Raw genomic sequence first — 18,315 nt, forward strand, 5'->3', positions numbered from 1 at the left:
TGTATCATATTTCCTAGAACAATTTTCGAAACACTTAAGTTTCAAGAAGGTCCGCTTGCGTGGTCAGTTGCAGAAAAAGAAGTGGCTGTTGAGTTTTACACTAAAGATGTGAGAACTGGGCGTGCTTATGCGGATAAGTACAATTTGCTTTATGAGAATAAAGACTCTACACCGATTCGAAGACAAACAGAGGAGGGTTCTTCTTCGACTTCTGAGGTAATTCAGTTGGGTAGCATTCGTGTGCCACAGTTTGGTCAAGTAGATGAGGAGAGTTCATATGGAGCTTTGGTCGATACTGCTTAAGCACTCCGAAGACTCACTAATGTTGTTCAAAGGTTGATTCAGAGTCATCCTTTATCCAAGATGCTTTGAGTGTGTTTTTTTACTATTGTGTTCACAAGCATGGGGAGAAGAATTCAGAGATTCAGAGTTTCTGGGGGAGCGGTAAAGTTCAGAGATTCTGGGGGAGCAGTACAACGGATTGAAAGTTCAAAAGGAACTAGCTTTTATTTCTACAAGCTTGTAGCATAACTATTTTGATTTCATTTTGTGTATTTTGCAAGCATGACTTTTCGTTTGCAACTTTTAAAGAGGAAGTCTTGAAGTTATTATGAGTGTGTTCATGAGTTTTGATAAGCAGATGCTTGTGAAGCACAAAGTTAAAAAAAGGGGGAGATTGAAGATGCAACGTTTGTTCAAAAGGATGAACTACTTCAGAAGAACAGAGTACTGATACAAGAACAGAGCACCAGGTGGTTTATGTCGGCGATTAACAAGCCATAAGTTTTACAAAGGATTGGAAGGCACATGAAACTTCTAGAAGATTGAAGAGTTTCATGTTTACAATAGGAATGTAAACATGAAGAAAAAGGAGAATTTCCTAAACTAAAAGGAAAAAAGAAATTGCCCAATTCTCATTAGAATTAGAATAAGGAATAAACCTAGTTCTATAAATAGAATGCTAAGGTAAGGATGAGCTTTAGCACAAACAAGAGAAAGTTAACCTATCTATTAAGTTTTAGTTTTAGAGAAAATATAAGAGCTAAGAACTTAGAGAAAGCGTAAGATTTGTTTAAAGAATTTTGAGAGATAAGAAAATTGTTTAGAACAAACTTGTAAATAGATTTTCTATTAATCGAAAAAGGAGTTTAAGAGAAACTATTATTTAGTTGTTCAGATTATTAGTTCTTACACTTTCATACTATATGTAAATCTCTCCTCCTAAATCTACACTTTTAACTTTTCTCTCGACAGCAATAAAAATTGTAAAGTAGAGCGACACAAAAAAAACTAGGTAAAATGGTAATGAAAAAGTCAGTAACTAGTGTTTGTATTTTATTCAGAAAGACTTGAGTTTAGAGTCGTGCTCTTTAGTGTTAATATAAGTATTAATTACTCCTAGACTTTGAACTTTATTACAGTCTTGCATTATTCAACTTTTTGTTTTTTCTAAAAACAAACTCCAAAGGTAAAGAGGTAACGTCTTGGTTAATTAATGGATCCATGATCCATCCAACCGTACGTTGTACCAAAAAAAAATATTTAGATTATTAATTTTTTCTCTAATCAATAATTAATTACGTCCCCAACTCCCCATCTCTCTTCCTCTATAATATATAATCATTTCAAGTTCCTCTGTAAATCAAACTATCAAAGCTTTCTCTGCCCCATCTCTGTTCTCAACAAAACCAAGAATTATGGTGAGATCAGTCTTTCTTCTCTACAACCTCTTTCACTCCTTTCTTCTTTGTTTAGTCCCCAAGAAGCTCCGAGTTCTCTTCCCTCCTTCTTGGTACATCGACGACAAGAACCCACCTCCACCGTCTCAGTTGGAAACTGAATCTCCTGGGAGAACAGATCTGGTGGATCTAAAACGAGTGTTTCAGATGTTCGACAAGAACGGAGACGGACGGATCACAAAGGAAGAACTAAACGATTCTCTAGAGAATCTAGGAATCTTTATGCCTGACAAAGATCTGATCCAAATGATCCAGAAGATGGATGCAAATGGAGATGGGTGCGTAGACATAAACGAGTTTGAGTCTCTTTACGGTTCGATTGTGGAGGAAAAAGAGGAAGAGGACATGAGGGACGCGTTCAACGTGTTTGATCAAGACGGTGATGGGTTTATCACTGTTAAGGAGTTGAAGTCTGTGATGGCTTCCTTGGGGCTCAAGCAAGGTAGAACCCTAAAGTGTTGTAAAGAGATGATTATGCAAGTGGATGAAGATGGAGATGGTAGAGTCAATTACAAGGAGTTTCTTCAGATGATGAAAAGTGTTGGCTTTAGCAATAGATCATGAATTGATCTTTTTTTCTTTTGTCGCTTCGACAGTTTTTATATCTAATAGGTTTTCGATTTGCCTTTGCTTCTTTAGAGATTTTAGGCGAGCCAATTCAAGAACATTGGTGCTTGTTTTTTTTTTTGTTTTTTTCTCCTCTAGCAATCACATATATAAATGTCACTAACTTGAGCCTACATAAAGGGATTATATATGGTTTGGCCGAACACTCGGAGCTTTTTTTAGTTCAATTTCTAGTTCTTTTTTTTTTTTTTTTTTTGTGTGGCATGACGTTCAATCACGTTTAATTGCTTAGCAAAACAAGATGCATGTATTTTGCACTAGGAAATAATTACAACATATCAAAAAAAGCCATCCTCACTTCACTTCCTATTCAATCGGTTTTGTATATTGGTCTCTAGTTTGTTTTGAATGTTAATTATTTGCTTTATAAAATAGGATCGACCTCCTCCTTTCATCTTTTGGGAATTGATTCCTACTTCTCAGTACAGCCACATGCTTCTGATCCAATTTTCTATATAAAGACCTAGCTAGAAACATACAACAGATTTGACGACATACATCTAATTAATTAATTAATTGGTCTAGAAAACTGAAGATCATTCCATTGATGTCCATCGTCTTGCTCCTACTCTTGACATCATTCCCGGATCCGACGCGCGCTTATTGCAAAGAATCACTTCGTTTATGCTTAACCATCGCATCTAATGATAAAGCCACGTAGAGAAGATGTTGTGATACACTGATTACGCCAGGACCATGTGTGTGTAAGTACATTAAAGACCCTGCGCAAAAGAAAGATGCTCGCCGCCTTGCGGGTTCTTGTGGGAAGCCTATGCCTATTGATGATCAATCTCTCAAAAAGCATTACAAGTGTGGCTAAAAAAAAATGGAGAATGCATATTTCGCGTGTTAGTGATATGCGTGAACGATGGGATTTGTCTTGCCTAGAAGAAAAGTTTTTGGTTGAGGCTACTTTTTTAAGCATCTGAAGGTCGGTTGATACAATTTCCAGATCATCATCAAATGGAGTGGCATAGTATAATATCACTTGTTCAAGATTTGGCATTGCCTCCAAAAAGTGCTTGATAAGATCCGTCTGCCTATCCATGTCATCTTTGTAATTAGTTATTTCTCCAAACTTCAGTACCTTCAGTATCTTTACTGGACTTGATGATAGCCAAAGTGGAGTGCCGTACCATGGTTTGCACTGACACGTGTCACCTTGATCGCTAAAACATTCGTTTGTGTCCTTGAAGCGGTAATCCGTGTCAAAACATTGATTTAAATCTCCGTAATGGAGTCTCTGAAGTATATATAACAAAGTAAATGATTTTTTCTAGAAGTGTGTTTGAAAAGAAATGTGTCAGCTGATGCAAGAAAAGGATATGTGATTGTTACTTTGAAGACGAGGGTTTCTAGATTTGGAGAGTTCTCAAGTAGTTTCGGTAATGATTCCCAGTCCACCATTTGGTCAGTTTCAATTGTTAAATGAATCAGGTTGTTGAAGACTGGTATTGCCTTTTTACAGCAAAAAGTAAGGACCTGAAAGAAAGAAAGAAAAGATCATCAGTATTCAATTCATTTGGAATCATCAACTCGAATATACCTAATGGAACTACTGGTTCGAAAATAGGCTTCATTCAGAGGTTTAATTAAAGCAATACAAATATGAAGATAAAGATGAGATTCATATGCAAACCTCAAGAGCCTCGGATGATAAGTAAAGGATTTTACATTGCATATTCCCTTGAAAAAACCGGCTGCATTCCCGCCCTTGCATCTTTTATAACCACGATGACTATTTACTAAATCTCTTGCGTCCCAGACCTGATCATCTGTCATTCGAATGCCTACGCTAGCTTCGACAAGCGAATCAAAATTCGCTTCTGGATACTTGGCCGCAACAGCATCAGTAAACTCTAAATAGACAAGATTTGGAGTGTTGAATGATACACTCTTTGGATTCTCATCAATGTTCTGGCAATCAATCGTTACCCTCTTGAGGGATGGGTTGGAGACAGAGTAATATTCCCAGTAATCCCACATCATTTTAATCATAACTAACTCCTCAAGAGCGTGACAAAACGAAACATCATTAAAATGCAAAGTCTTAAGCTTTGGAAGAGAAACCTCACCAACCTCAATGGTGAACTCATCTGTACCTGCTAGTTTCAGAGAAACCAACGTCTTGCTCATCAAGACCTTTGGAGGCAACGGATACTCATATTCCGAAACTATAAATAGATCAAGCTCTTGGACACCACGCTCCAACACATTGAGTACCCAACCATTGACACGAGACGGATCAGAACCAATTTTACACTTGAGAGAGAACTTTTTTAAAGGAGCTGTCCCTTGCAAAGCCAACACTCTATCCACAAAAAGCTTGAAACTTTTACGCATCTCTAGCCTTTTTCGTCTACCCATTTTGGGACGCTCGTCATAGATGGTGTTATCAAGATCAAGATTAGGTACAAAAGCCAACAGATACCTCCACCTTTTTGCGAGAACCGATGTGGAAGCCGCCTCTGTTGTGGGAAGGAAGGACAAGACATGACAAAGAAGAGCGTCTGGTAGACTGCTGATCAAATCTTTGGAACCAATGTCCATCTTTTTCGGATTCATCATATATTTCACCTGGACGATGATTATTCAGAAGCTAACACACAACTAATTTTGAGAAAGCGAAGAAGGCACAGGTGACAGGAAGAAGAAATTGGGAACTTACTCGGAAATAAAAGCCAGCAGTAAGGATTCAGAATCAGATGTTGAATGGTAGAGCCGTAGAGGTAACACTGGACGAGCAGATTAGGTTTTACACTTTTTGGAACCGTCGCCGAGACCCGAGAGTGAGTCGTAGTACTGTGGCGGGACGGGTGAGTCCCGATGCTGATGATAAGTGACAATTTTCTCTAATTTTTATTACTTTTGGCCAATGAATCACTAATTCATTAATCTTTTTGCTAACGGGCTACGATTGTTACAAAATATGGGCCTGAGTTTATGTCTTTATCTTAATGGGCTATGATTAGTCTCACCAACATCCTGATTAAAGTGATTAAATTGGTAAATGAAGGCATATGAAAAATTCAGAAAGACTTTTTAGATACCTTGGGAGTTTACAACTTGGACTCATACGATAAAAACATTAAACATGTAATCTAACGAAAGGGCACACAAGGCATAGAATAACAGAACCGAGACCAAACTACATACCACCAGTTATTGTTGTTTTAAGCTAAAACTTAACAAACCAAACCAAAGCTTTGCTATTCTTCTCTGCGATGGAAGGAGGAACAACCTTTAAACTGGAAAGGTGTTTTTAAGGAAGAAGAGTCCACTTTTAGAGGAGGAAGAGTGCACAGTAGATGAGAAGCTGATGTTATCAGAGATTACTTGGATCTTGCATTTAGGTGATACAGTTTGGTTCGAAGATCGACACTAGCTTCAACAAGCGAGTCAAAATTCACTTTTGGATACTTGATCGCAACAGTATTAGTAAATTCAAAGTAGACAAGACTTGGAGTATCAAATGAAACACCCTTTGGATTCTCTTCAATGTAATCACAACAGAGTTTTAGTCTTTTGAGGGTTGGGCTAGACACAGAGAAAGAATCCCAAGAATCCCATATCACACCAATCATGACTAACTCCTCTAGCAAATGACAGCCAGAAATTAGCTTTGAAAAGGCAACACCACTATCCTCGAATGTAACATCATCAAGATACAAAGTCTTGAGCTTTGGAAGAAAAAACTCTCCCACATCAGGGGTGAAATAGTCTGTACCTTCTACTTTCAGCCTTACCAATGTCTTGCTGATCAAGACCTTTGAAGGTAGGGGATAACCATAGTCTGGAGAGATGTATAGATCAAGATCTACAACACCACGCTCCAACGCATTGGTTATCCAACCATCAACACTAGATGGATCATTATCAGTTTCACAAATTAGAGAGAATTTGTTTAACGGAGCATTCCCTTGCAAAGCCATTATTCTATCAACAAAAACCTTAAAACTTTGACGCATCTGTAGCCTTTTTCTTCTACCCATTTCAAGATTGTCATAGATGGAGTTATCAAAATCCAGATTCGGTACAAAAGCCAACAGATACCTCCACCTTTTGGAGAGAACTGAAGTCAAAGCAGCATCTCTTGTGGAAAGGAAGGACAAAACATGGCAGAGAAGAGCGTCTGGTAGACTACTGACTAGATCTTTGAAACCAATATCCATCTTTCCCGACGTCATTGAGACACGTCAGTAGCTAAGACCTAGAAGATGATGTTAAAAAAAATTGTGTATAAGTTAACTTAATCAGATGCTTTTTAGAAGCTAGACTCAAAAGACAACAAATACAATGTTATCAGTGGCAAACCAGTCGCAAGGGTTATAGTGTTTTTGTACAGTCAAGGGGTTTCAATTCAAACAAGAACCCACAAAAACAAATTTAAAGAAAAACCAAATAAGACATTCCAAAAGCACAAAAATAGCAATACTATGAAACTTACCCGGGAATCTGAGAACTGAGAACTGAGAACTTCCAGTACCTCGGATTCGAGGTTAAATGCTAGAGGGAAGTGGAAGGGTCCGGTCCATGCAATCGTCATCGGGAGTGAAGTAGTAATTAGTAGTATAGGGGCGGGATGGGTGAGTCCCGATGATGTCATTAATGATTAATATAACAAAATCCATTTTGGTTACTAATGGAATGCCAAAATACTACTCTCTGATATACTCGAGTATTACTTATACGTAAGCAATATAGGGACATGGGGCACAGGGATAGCTTGTTACCAAGTCGAAAATGCATACTATTAAGAAGTTTGAGCCAAAGACGAAGCAATCAACACAAGTCATTAAAAAAACGACAAAATTCAAGAGAAGCTATGCTTGGAATAAAGTATACAACATGGAGGCATACGGATAAACACATGTAACCTACGAACCTAATGAAAGCTTGGCACAAATTAACAGAACAGAGACCAAACAACTCACATGCCACTGTTGTTTAAGCTAAAACTAGCAACCAAAGCTTCGCTAAACTTCTCCTGGATGAAACAATATGATCTTTAAACCGGAAAACCTTTAGTAAAGAAGACGGGTCTACCTGTTGATGAGGAAGAGTGCACAGTAGATGAGAAGCTGATATTATCAGAGATAACTTGGATATTGCATTTGGGTGCGGCTACTTTTTGAAGAGCCTGAAGTTCTGTTGATAGTATACTCAGATCATTATCAAATGGAGTATAAAAGTATAATGTCACACTTGTTCAAGATTTGGCATTGTCTCCAAGAAGTACTTAATCACCTCCGTCTGCCTATCCATGTCATCTTTGTACCTAAAGATTTCTCCAAATTTCAATACCTCTAGAATCTTCACCGGACTTGATGATAGACCAATAGGAGTCCATTCCCAAGGTTTGCAGACACACATGTCCGCATCCTCTTCAAAACATTTGTCTGCGTCTTTGAAGTGGTATCCCTCATCCCAACATTGATTTGTATCTCTGTAATGAAGTCCCTGAAGTAGAATAAAGGAAATAGTTTTTAGAATTTACATGTGTATGAAAATAATGTGGCAGCTGATGAAGGAAAAGGATATGTGCTGGTACTTTGAAGACAATGGTTTCGAGATTTGGACAATTCTCGAGTAGATTTGGCAATGATCCCCATTCGACATTTCTGTCAGTCTCTATAGTTAAGTCCAATTGTTGAAGACCGGTATCGTTTTGCAGCAGAAATTAAGCACCTGCAACAAAAATGAAATCAACTTGCAATAATTAACTCAATATACATGATGGAACTAAACATGGTCCGAAAATAGGCCACAGTAACTAGTTTAATTCTTGCAAATTACCAAACTGAACAAAGGAATCTTAAGTCAAGGTTGTTTGCCTTCGTTTACTTTCGGAGAAACAATAATATGAAGATAAAGATGGGATTGATATGCAAACCACAAGAGTGTTGGATGATAAGTACAGGATCTTAACATTGCTAATTCCCATAATAAAATCAGTTGCATTTCCACCATTTCTTCTTCCACATCATCTACTGAAATCTCTTGCCTTAATGCTTTGATAAGGTGTCAGTCGAAGACCGAGCCAGGCTTCAACAAGCGAATCCAAATTCACTTTTGGATACTTGACCGCAACAACATCAGTAAATTCCAAGTATACAAGACTTGGAGTATCAAATGATACACTCAGCGGATTCTGATCAATTACCTCGCGACAAATTGTTGCGCTCTTGAGGGTTGGGTTAGAGACAGAGCAAAAGTCCAAAAGTCCCCACATCAAATCAATCATAACTAACTCCTCAAGCACTTGACAACCAGAAATAATCTTGGCACACGCAACATCACTATCTTCAAACAAAACGAAACCATGAAGATACAAAGTCTTAAAGCTTCGGAAGAAGAACTTCTTGCACATCAATGATCAACTCACCTTCACCTCCTAGTCCTACTTTCAGTCCTAGTTTCAGCCTAACCATGTCTTGCTCGTGAAGACCTTTGAAGGCAGCTTATAATCACATTCCGAAGAGATGTTAAGATCAAGATCTAGAACACCACGATCCAACACATTGAAAATCCAACGATCGACACAAGCTGAATCACAGCGAACTTTACACAAAATTAGTTAAGGACAATTGTCATTATCCACTACAATGACAATTGACAAAGCTAGGTCACATGTTTACATTTCTTTCCAAAGAACTGTTAACATAACATACGAACTGCAACAAATAAAACATGAAGTCAACATTGTCAGCCAAAAAGGACAAATCCTAAAACAAAACACATTTATTTAGAACAAAATAAGCCGAAACAAGAGAAGATCAGATTAGCAACTAAAAGCTAGGGTACTCCCAAAGCTACGTTATTCTTCTCTGAGATAAAAGGAGGATACTCTTTAAACCGGATAAAGGGGACTCCTAACGAAGAGGAGCCCATTTGTCGACAAGGTGGATGACAAGCTGAGGTTGTCAGAGATTACTTGAACTATGCACTTGGATGACGCTACTTTAGAAACTAGTCTCTTAAGTCGACTTGAAACTTCAATCACATCTTCATCAACTGGTGTATCGTAGTACAATATCATCTGTTCAAGATTTGGCATTGTCTCCAAGAAATACTTGATCTGCCTTATCTCTATGCCATCATAGTAAAGACCAATTTCACCAAATTTCAGTACCTTTAGAACCTTCACCGGACTTGAAGATAGGCAACTAGGAATCCCCTCCTCATCACAAGGTTTGCACAAGCACACCTCTCCACAACTATCCATGGCTTTATGGACGAGTCCCTGAAACATAGTGGAAACATCTCAAAACTTTGAAAAAGGAGTCAAGTGAACAGATGCTTTTAAAGAGTTTGTTTTTACACTTGGAAGACAAGCGTTTCCAGATTTGGGGAATTCTTGAGCAAGGCCGGTAATGACTGCCATCCTACTTCTGGATTACTCTCGATAGTTAAATGAGTCAGGTTGCTGAATAGAGGTATCGCTTCACAACTGTAAGTAAGTACCTGAAAACAAAACCATATCAACTAGATCATCATCACTCCACTGCAATCACTAACTCAAAAATGTTAAAAAGATTCGAGGTTGTTTGTCTTCTTCTAAGTAGCATAAATTTAAAAGACTAGAAGAAAGAATGAAATACTAACCCGAAGAGTGTTGGCAGACAAAGAAAGGATCTTCACATTGCATATTCATATTATAAACTCTGTTGCATTGCCAATCAAATCATTTTCCCCATAACCCTCAGAGTAATGTATCTGTAAATCTGCAAAAGTTGCCTCCTCTAAAAAATCTGTCAAACCCATCTGCTCTTCTGACATCCGCAGATCGATATGGGCTTCAACAAGAGAATTAAAATTCACTTTTGGATACTTGTCCGCAACAGTATCAGTAATCTTCAAGTAGACAAGATTCGGAGTATCCAAGGACACACTCTTTGCATTATCATAATCTCCATCTTCCCAGCAACACGTTAGTCTCTTGAGAGTAGAGACAGAAACAGAGGCATAATCCCATATACACCTAGATATCTCTTCCAAAACTAAATCCTCAAGCATGTGACAGCCAGAAAGAAGCTTAGTAAGCCCAAAACCATGCTCTTCAGACTCGACGTTAAGATATAGAGTCTTAAGCTTTGGGAGATGAACATCTCCAACACTCAAGGTGGGGCTATATCCAAAATTTAATTTCATCTTAACCAGTGTCTTGCTCAAGAAGATCTTGGAAGTAAGCAGAAATTCTGATTCCAAATCAATGTCTAGATCAAGATCGGACACACCGCGTTCTAACACATTGTTTATCCAAGAATTGATACGGAGTGGATCAACACCATCAGTGACCTTTAGAGAGAACTTGTGTAGTGGAGAATTGCCTTGCAATGACAATGCTCTATCCACAAAGTCCATAAAACTTGTAGAAACCTTATTCTTTCTTTCATCAAACAATCTCATGACTTCTCTAGGACTAGTTGGAAATTTTCTCTCTTCCCTAGGATTCACATAGACAGAGTCATCGAAATCAAGGTTAGGGACATTAGCAAAGAGACACCGCCATTTTTTGGAGAGAACCGAAGTAGAAGCAGCTTCTTTAGTGGGAAGGAAAGATAATATGTGGCAACAAAGAGCTTCTGGTAAACCGCTGATTACATCTCTAGGACCACCGCGATTCATATTTTCAACAACAATACTGAGTGAGTGACAACCTGAAAACCAAAAACACGAGAGCTCCATTTTAATAGCAAATTTAAACAGAAGAATCCAAAGAATATTTTGAAACGTACTTGGAGATAAAATAAAGCAAAGCCTACCAAAATCACTCAACTGTTGTAGAGATTTAGGGTTTCGGCGACTGTCTTCTTGGTAGGCAAGAGGGAAGAAAAAAGAGTGAGTTCTTGAATCCCATTATTTAGATTAAACAATGGAGTAATTTACTTACAAAAGTTTTTGACAACTGTTGTTGACTCATCATCTTAATGGTTAATTTATTATTATTATATGCGTATGTTTGATTTTTATTTGGGTAAACAAGGTTTTGTTTTCACTTGGAAGCACTCCAAATGATTTCATTATGAAACATATGCTGAATAAAAGCAAGTCATTTATCAAGATTTGTGATCTCATCATAGTTCCCGTAGAAGAAAATGACTGGTGAGATTACTTATGGCAAGGTAGGTCTTTTGTTTTTGTTTTGTTTTTCCCTTGCACTAGAACTAATTAGCAATACAGAGGAAAAAAACTGAAACAAGTAAAATACGAAAGTCATCATTGTCGGCCAAAACTAAAACATGTATTTAAAAACTTTGATGCTAAAACGAAAGAAGGAAGAACCTGTACTAGTCTAGGTAAGAGTATATATCTTTCAGCAAGTGTATATGAAGAACTTGTAGACACATCCATAGATGGTTTTGATATAACCACAAAGTCAGAAACTATATATGTTCTCCTAAAGAAGAGGACCTCCCTCATTTCATCAATACCTATATGATACGCTCAGAGGTTACTAGGGATAAGGTGGATCTTGCACTTTGGTGAAGCTAACCTACTAAGCATCTGAAGTTGCGATGACACTTTCACTCCATAGTATAAAACCAGTTGTTGAACATTTGGCATTGTCTCCAAAAAGTGCTTGACCTTCTCTATTTTCTTTTCTATTTTTTCAGCATCACTGATGAATATCTTTAGCACTTTCACCGAAATTGATGATATAGCAACGTGCTCCTCCGCCTCTATATCTATGTGAAGGAGGTCCTGAAACATAAAAAGGATAGGTTTCAACGTTAAGTTGCATTCGTCATTGTGTGTGTTTGCACGATGCTTTAAAGTGTTTTGAGCTCATACTTGGAAGACGAGAGTTTCGAGTTTTGGAGAATTCTTGAGCAGCTTTGGTAATGGTTTCAAACCAACTTTTGGGTTACTCTCGATAGTTAAATGAGTCAGGTTGTTGAATACTGTTATTGGTTTGCAACAATACGTGAGTACCTGAAACCAAAACCACCATCTCATTATCAGCTAAGTTATCATCACTCCGTACACATCATAGGGTCAAATCCTTATAAAGAATGAGAAAGATGAGAACTGAATAATACACACCTCGAGAGAGTCGGAAGATAGGTAGAGGACTCGAACATTGCTGATACCAACTAGAAAAGCTGCTGCATTGCCAACCATAAAGTTTTCCTCATTGTCTCCGAAACCTACCGCTTCTATCTGATCATCTGTCATCCAAATATCGATTTTGGCTTCAACAAGCGAAGCAAAATTCACTTTTGGATACGTGGTGGCTATGGCTTCAGCATATTCCAAGTAGACAACATTTGGAGTATCAAAAGACACACTATATTGATTGTCATCGTGGACATCGCAAATTTTCATGTTCTCGCAACAACTCGTCAGCCTCTTGAGAGTGGAGACAGAAACAGAGCAAGAATCCCAAAAACACGACCAGATATGATCGAGAACAAGTTCTTCAAGGATGTAACAACCAGAAAGAAGCTTGCAAAACCCAAGTTCCCTATCATCAAACAGAACTGACTTGAGATAGAGAGTCTTAAGCTTTGGAAGATGAACATTTTTCACATTAATGGAAGGGCCATCTCTAATCTGAAGAGTCAGCTTAACCAGTGTCTCGCTCAAGAAGATCTTTTTAGGAAGCCGAGATCTCCAATCCTTCAAATCCACGACTAGACGAAGATCCGATAAACCACGTACCAAGACCTTGTGAATCCAAGGAATGACACTATCTTGATCAACAGGGTCATGATGATCTGCCACCTTTAAAGAGAAGTTGTCTAGAGCAGAATTGCCTTGTAAATCCAAGATCCTATCCACGAAATCCACAAAGCTTGTAGAAAGCTTCAACCTTTTGTTGTTAACCACGTACACGAAACCAAACAAACCAGCCTCATATAGAGGATTCTTAACCCTTTTATCAGGATGCAGAAAGACCGAGTCATCAAACTCAAGGTTTGGAACAAACGCAAGTAGGTTACGCCATCTTCTCGAGAGAATCGAGGTTGAAGCTGCTTCTTTCGTAGTGAGGAACGACAGAATATGGCAAAGAAGTTCGTCCGGCAAATCGTTGATCACATCTTTGGAAACAGAATCCATGATTGCACCCTGAAAGATCGATACTTTTAAGAGCCTGCGCAACAGAACACCAAAAAAGAAAAGATTCCAGATTTCAATTTTGGCAATCTCAAATCGTATGGTTCCACAATCACACACTACTAATCTACAAGATCAGAGAAGAAGAATGATTACGGAAACTTACTTTATCGAATCCGACGACGATTGAGAGATTCGAAGAGCCGAATTCAGAAACTATTATATGGCGGGAGAATTAAAAAATTTAGGGCTTTGCAATTGCAGACGAGAGCGTGGCAAGTTTTGTCAATTTTGATTTAAGGAGGAGATTTTATTTGCAGAATTTTCCCAGTAATTTTGTTATTTAAATATGTAGGGTTTAAGGTATCCCACTAGTAATGTAGCTCTCGTTACATTCGTATCACGATAACAGTCAAAAAGACATGTAAAATATAAATGTCGAGACCATACACTTGGATAAAAGTAACGATTACTAAGATTTGTCCACCAGCTATATTTATATACAGACAACTAAATTCAAACAGTTTCCTTCATGAATTGGATCTTGCATTTGGAAGCTTTGGGAAGAAGCAAAAGATCTTTCATGAGGCGACTTTTTTCTTCGTCATTTACTGCTTTATGATGATGAACCTTAACCATTTGAAGACGCGATAATTTCCCCAACAAATGCTTCATTTTATTAACTTCTTGACAAGTTCCTTTATACCTTGTGATCTCTAAAACCTTCATTGCAGATGATGACAAAGAAGCAGACACATCGTCCCAGGAAAAGCAGACACGGGCCATTGGACTCAAATTTTCCCATCCTTCAGCAACATAGTGCACTAGACCCTGCCAAAAACACGTTGGATAAAATATCATTGTAGATACAGAGTTAGCATACATTTATCTTCTTTTGCATAATACCTTGATGATGAGAGTTTCTAGATTAGTAGAGTTGTTGAGCAGAGATGGAAGCAGTTTCCAGAAGATGAATGTTGAACCATGAGGTTTATTGCTTCCCAGAGATAAAGAAAGCAAATTGTTGAACACCGGTATCATTTCACCGCGGTAATAGAGCGCCTACAACACACAACCAAAAATCAAATCTTTTGTATTGTTTACTGACCCACAGCCACATTAAAAAGCAAGAGGACTGACCTCTAAAGCATCCGGAGATAAGCAGAGGATCTTGACATTTCTGATCGCCTTGAAAAAGGTTGTGACATCACCAGAAACAAAACCAATGCTATTTGGTTTGCGCATGATTTGAGAAGCTGTCAATTGAAAATCAATCTTAGCTTCAACAAGGCTGTCCAATTTCAGATTTTCATACTTATCCGCAACCACATCAGTATACTCTAAGTAAACAAGACTCGGACAATCAAACGAAACACAAGGTTTAGGAGCACAGAAATCAGAATCCCTTCTATATACAAGACTATTGAGCGTTCGAGTAGAAGAAGCAGACCCATTCCAAAACTTCCACATGTCCGATTCATGAATCCGCAGGCTTTGTAGCGAAGGAAAAGCTAACAGCATCTGTTTAAACCCATCCTTATCATCATCACGAAACTCAACTAAATCAAGAACAAGGGAATGAAGCGTTGGAGAAACAACATCTGAAGGAAACTGAGCAAGACGGATCTTTGTTCCGATTCTAAGGTTTACCAAAGTCTTGCTCCTAAAGACATTAAACGGCAATTGAAAGATTCCAAAATCAATGCGTAGAGAAAGATCCAAGACACCAAGATCCCTTACAGTTGTTAGTATCCACTTGGTTATACAATCTGGTGCATCACCTCCTTGATGACACTTGAGAGAGACTCTTTGAACAGGGGATGAAGTCTCGACACGTAGAGACAGTAACCTATCCACGAAAGCCTCGAAAAAAACATTTTTTTGTCGACCCTTTTGTGGATTCAGAAACACGGAATCGTCGAAATCGAGGATAGGTATTGATAGAAGCAGATAAGACCAGCGCTTTGAGAGAAGCGATGTTAAAGCAGCCTCCTTTGTCGAAAGGGAAGATAAGATTAGGCAGAGAAGATCGTCTGGTAAATTGCTTATCGCATCCCCACAACTTGGTTTCGCTTTTTTAGTAGCTTCCATGAGAATGATGAGATTAGGGTTTTCGAAACCCCCCCAAGAAGTTGACAATTGGATCCGATCACAGAATTCGCAAGTCTTGAGAGAGAGAGAGAGAGGGGAGGAGACGATGAACAATTCAGCAGTTCTTGGATTAAACCGGTTAAGATGATTTAACCCGGTTCTCATAAGAATCAGTAGAAATGGGTCTCTGAGCCCGTTTCTTTGGGCCTATAAGGTAATTGATCTTTAATCAAATTCGAAAAGTTGACCCAACAACTCTTGTAAACAAAAATAATATAGATTGAACAAAAGATTTACAACGAACATGACCACAAAAAGCAAAAGGGTAAAACGATATTTGCTGTTTCAGCAAAATCATTAGTCGACGAATTATATATAAAAAGAACAAAATTTGCTCTTGAAATCAATCTTAAACTAATTTGTTGATTTATGTTTTGTTGGTTTTTTCACGTCAGAAACTTGGGCTTGGCATGTAATTGTTAATCTTTCTTCTGCATTTTTTTTTAATTGAAAGCCTTTTTAACAACAAAAGAAAAGAAGACTATATACAAATAAAAATAAATCTGAAGACAACAAACATCAAACAACACACAAGAAAAGAAAAAGCAAATTTTCCAAAAGAGGAGGGATATATAATAGTGGAGTCGAAAAAAGTGACGTAGCAAATGACGCTGTAAGAGAGAACAGCCAAAGAAATTAGAGCATCATTACTGGCGATTACTCATACAAATACTCTTAATAAAAAAAATAATAAAAAGATGAGAGAGAAGAAAAAAGTAGGAGTAACGATTCTACCTAGAACAATTTGAAAATCGATACTCATAAGAAATGACACAAATGTCACTTATTTAGTGGATCACATATTAAAAAATAAATGAAAAAAGAAAATCTGTAATAAAAATAATTCTTTTTATTTTTTTGAGTAACTTTTTGAGTAATTGTTAATCTTTCGTTTTGAGTAACGTTCTTAGTAACTTTTTGAAAAATAGTGGTAACCAGACATTTGTCATTTTGCGTTGTAGAAAGCAAAGTACACTTTCATGGAAAAACAAAAGCTCAAAATCCTCTCGTCCGCTGCTTTTTTTTTTTTTCCCTTTCTTGTGATATACTATATAGTAGTGCAAAATTGCAAACCGTTCAATTTATTTCTAACTGAAAATAATAATAAATCGAACTAGCTAGAGCTTTTTTACGTTGTTTAAAAAAGATTCGTCGAATTTTAACGTATTTATAAGATTCTAGCTGGTTTTAGTTTGATGATCTGACCTTAGATCAAACAATACGTGCACATGCGAAGGTGTTACAAAAACACAAATGATATTATTGATCAATAATTGACGAATTTTTGTCATATGTTCCTTTGGTTTTATCCTCTCTCTCTCTCTCTCTTCAAAGTTCAGACCTCTTGAAAACGTCAAAGTTTTCAACCAGACAAAATATAAAAATATTATGTTGAGTTTTTAAATATATTAGAGACGGAGAGGAATTTGAATACTACGTAGTAGGACAAGAAGAGTGCAGACAAAAAACGATACATTCAAAAGCCAAAATGAACGACGTCGACGTGAGCCATGACGAAAATATACACGACACATTTTATCGACAAAGGACAACAACCAGGATATCTACACGACACATATATAACGGTTTTATAACCCTAGTGTAGTTAAAATAAGGAGAATAGACATCAAATAACATTTTAAAAAGGATAAAAAAAAAAGTGTGATCTAAGAGTACCAAATTTTGCTAGATGACCAAAGTTCTACTTAGTTATACGAATTTGTGATGACTCTCTTCGTTACTTTAGGTTGACCAGGTGATTCAATAATTTATTACTTATTATTGCCACAGATATACATACTTTACATAGGAGTATAGGACTACCGAGGAATTATTGTCTGGCTTATTGAGTTCTTTATTTGTTCACGTGATGAGCCTCTGTTTTTTTCTTTTAATCTATATTGTGAATGCGTCCTTTTTAAGATCTCACAGGTTTAAATAATACAAAGTTGTAATGAACTGGCCGGCCAGTGGTGAATACATTAATAATGAGATTATATAACTTTACATGGAAATATAACTCCTTTTCTTTTCGTAACTTTTATTATTCCTACTAGTATATTTTAAAATAAAACATACGCTAATTTGGAAACCCACAAGTGAATCGGTGATCTCATTTTTTTTTCCACCAAATCTAGAATTTGATCTCTAAAATAGTCTACAGTACAATGTCACTGGGCCACGTGTATATAGAAAATCAAACCTTTTTGTTATTTAACTAAGAATTATTCGACCTTGTGATATAAATTTTGTTTTATCTTGGCCACTAATATTTCAAAACTAAACAAAAACAAACTAGAGTCAAAATTTACCACTTCACCTAATTTTTCCCTCATTACCACTTCACCTAATATATCATAACTAAAAGTAAATGTTCTTTTTCATTACGGAGTCTCTTCGAGACATCATAAAAACAAGGGTTTGTTAATAAATTAGTACATTTTTTAATCTTAATTGGGAAACTAATACATTCACTATTTAAAATTGGAAAAATAGGGTATTGTGTAATAGAGAGTTTGTGAGATATGGAGAAATGGTGGGGCATATGTTTGGTGAGAAAATTACAAAAATGGGTATGTGTGTATGTAAGAAATAAAACTTTTTTCCCACTAATTATAATTATTCAAATAATTGTTAATATAATATATTTTTAGAAAACTTCTTAGATACAAAAAATACAGTTTTTTTTCTTTACAATATGATATGAATTTTATTTAATAATTTTAAATATATTATA

At 36.9% G+C, this 18,315-nt stretch overlaps 4 protein-coding genes and 4 pseudogenes across 9 annotated transcripts; 2 read left to right on the forward strand and 6 right to left on the reverse strand.

The window, feature by feature from the left end:
• The first annotated feature begins 1,374 nt into the window (after window positions 1-1,374).
• LOC104749425 (calmodulin-like protein 4) lies at window positions 1,375-2,511 on the forward strand. The gene has a single exon (XM_010471059.3). It carries the CDS (start codon window positions 1,698-1,700, stop codon window positions 2,301-2,303), a length of 606 nt encoding a protein of 201 aa, XP_010469361.1. The 5' UTR covers window positions 1,375-1,697; the 3' UTR covers window positions 2,304-2,511.
• A 375-nt stretch (window positions 2,512-2,886) lies between these two features.
• Window positions 2,887-5,402, forward strand: LOC147925040 (non-specific lipid-transfer protein 2-like; annotated as a pseudogene).
• On the reverse strand, window positions 3,263-4,934 carry LOC104749427 (F-box/LRR-repeat protein At3g59190-like; annotated as a pseudogene). The gene is made up of 2 exons (XR_015585414.1): window positions 4,006-4,934; window positions 3,263-3,848 (listed from the first exon to the last, which is right to left on the reverse strand). The product of XR_015585414.1 is annotated as an F-box/LRR-repeat protein At3g59190-like (transcript).
• A 181-nt stretch (window positions 5,403-5,583) lies between the features above and the next one.
• Window positions 5,584-6,944, reverse strand: LOC109125241 (F-box/LRR-repeat protein At3g59190 pseudogene; annotated as a pseudogene). The gene is made up of 2 exons (XR_015585415.1): window positions 6,814-6,944; window positions 5,584-6,576 (listed from the first exon to the last, which is right to left on the reverse strand). The product of XR_015585415.1 is annotated as an F-box/LRR-repeat protein At3g59190 pseudogene (transcript).
• A 430-nt stretch (window positions 6,945-7,374) lies between these two features.
• Window positions 7,375-8,934, reverse strand: LOC104753264 (F-box/LRR-repeat protein At4g14096 pseudogene; annotated as a pseudogene). The gene is made up of 3 exons (XR_015584056.1): window positions 8,260-8,934; window positions 7,918-8,054; window positions 7,375-7,826 (listed from the first exon to the last, which is right to left on the reverse strand). The product of XR_015584056.1 is annotated as an F-box/LRR-repeat protein At4g14096 pseudogene (transcript).
• Window positions 8,935-8,939: 5 nt separating this feature from the next.
• On the reverse strand, window positions 8,940-11,236 carry LOC104749426 (F-box/LRR-repeat protein At4g14103-like). 2 transcript variants are annotated; one of them, XM_087493453.1, is made up of 3 exons: window positions 9,972-10,293; window positions 9,688-9,830; window positions 8,940-9,609 (listed from the first exon to the last, which is right to left on the reverse strand). In XM_087493453.1, exons 2-3 carry the CDS (start codon window positions 9,748-9,750, stop codon window positions 9,217-9,219), a joined length of 456 nt encoding a protein of 151 aa, XP_087349579.1. In that variant the 5' UTR covers window positions 9,751-9,830; window positions 9,972-10,293; the 3' UTR covers window positions 8,940-9,216. The 2 variants fall into 2 exon arrangements, with proteins under 2 accessions (XP_087349579.1, XP_087349578.1); XM_087493452.1 differs by lacking the exon at window positions 8,940-9,609 and adding an exon at window positions 11,132-11,236 and having other exon boundaries at window positions 9,972-11,026.
• A 553-nt stretch (window positions 11,237-11,789) lies between these two features.
• LOC104753265 (putative F-box/LRR-repeat protein At3g59170) lies at window positions 11,790-13,430 on the reverse strand. The gene is made up of 3 exons (XM_010475540.3): window positions 12,414-13,430; window positions 12,162-12,302; window positions 11,790-12,071 (listed from the first exon to the last, which is right to left on the reverse strand). The coding sequence occupies exons 1-3, from the start codon at window positions 13,428-13,430 to the stop codon at window positions 11,814-11,816; spliced, it is 1,416 nt and encodes a 471-aa protein (XP_010473842.1). The 3' UTR covers window positions 11,790-11,813.
• A 403-nt stretch (window positions 13,431-13,833) lies between these two features.
• On the reverse strand, window positions 13,834-15,692 carry LOC104749428 (F-box protein At3g59150). 2 transcript variants are annotated; one of them, XM_087493455.1, is made up of 4 exons: window positions 14,878-15,655; window positions 14,568-14,683; window positions 14,334-14,489; window positions 13,834-14,258 (listed from the first exon to the last, which is right to left on the reverse strand). In XM_087493455.1, exons 1-4 carry the CDS (start codon window positions 14,906-14,908, stop codon window positions 13,944-13,946), a joined length of 618 nt encoding a protein of 205 aa, XP_087349581.1. In that variant the 5' UTR covers window positions 14,909-15,655; the 3' UTR covers window positions 13,834-13,943. The 2 variants fall into 2 exon arrangements, with proteins under 2 accessions (XP_087349581.1, XP_010469362.2); XM_010471060.3 differs by having other exon boundaries at window positions 14,568-15,692.
• Window positions 15,693-18,315: the final 2,623 nt, after the last annotated feature.

Source organism: Camelina sativa, chromosome 16 (assembly GCF_030686135.1).
Source record: "Camelina sativa cultivar CO46 ecotype springtype chromosome 16, ASM3068613v1".
In the NCBI taxonomy this organism is placed as follows: Eukaryota; Viridiplantae; Streptophyta; class Magnoliopsida; order Brassicales; family Brassicaceae; genus Camelina; species Camelina sativa.

Excerpts from the sequence above, each read along its gene's own strand:
- LOC104749425 (XM_010471059.3), top strand. The coding sequence starts at position 1,698 with ATGGTGAGATCAGTCTTTCTTCTCTACAACCTCTTTCACTCCTTTCTT.
- LOC104749426 (XM_087493452.1), bottom strand. The coding sequence starts at position 10,994 with ATGAATCGCGGTGGTCCTAGAGATGTAATCAGCGGTTTACCAGAAGCT.
- LOC104753265 (XM_010475540.3), bottom strand. The coding sequence starts at position 13,430 with ATGGATTCTGTTTCCAAAGATGTGATCAACGATTTGCCGGACGAACTT. Across the intron at positions 12,303-12,413 it reads TATCTTCCGACTCTCTCGAG|GTACTCACGTATTGTTGCAA; the intron begins GTGTGTATTATT and ends TTTTGGTTTCAG. Across the intron at positions 12,072-12,161 it reads TCGAAACTCTCGTCTTCCAA|GACCTCCTTCACATAGATAT; the intron begins GTATGAGCTCAA and ends TTTATGTTTCAG.
- LOC104749428 (XM_010471060.3), bottom strand. The coding sequence starts at position 15,683 with ATGAGAACCGGGTTAAATCATCTTAACCGGTTTAATCCAAGAACTGCT. Across the intron at positions 14,490-14,567 it reads TATCTCCGGATGCTTTAGAG|GCGCTCTATTACCGCGGTGA; the intron begins GTCAGTCCTCTT and ends TGTGTGTTGTAG. Across the intron at positions 14,259-14,333 it reads TAGAAACTCTCATCATCAAG|GGTCTAGTGCACTATGTTGC; the intron begins GTATTATGCAAA and ends TGTTTTTGGCAG.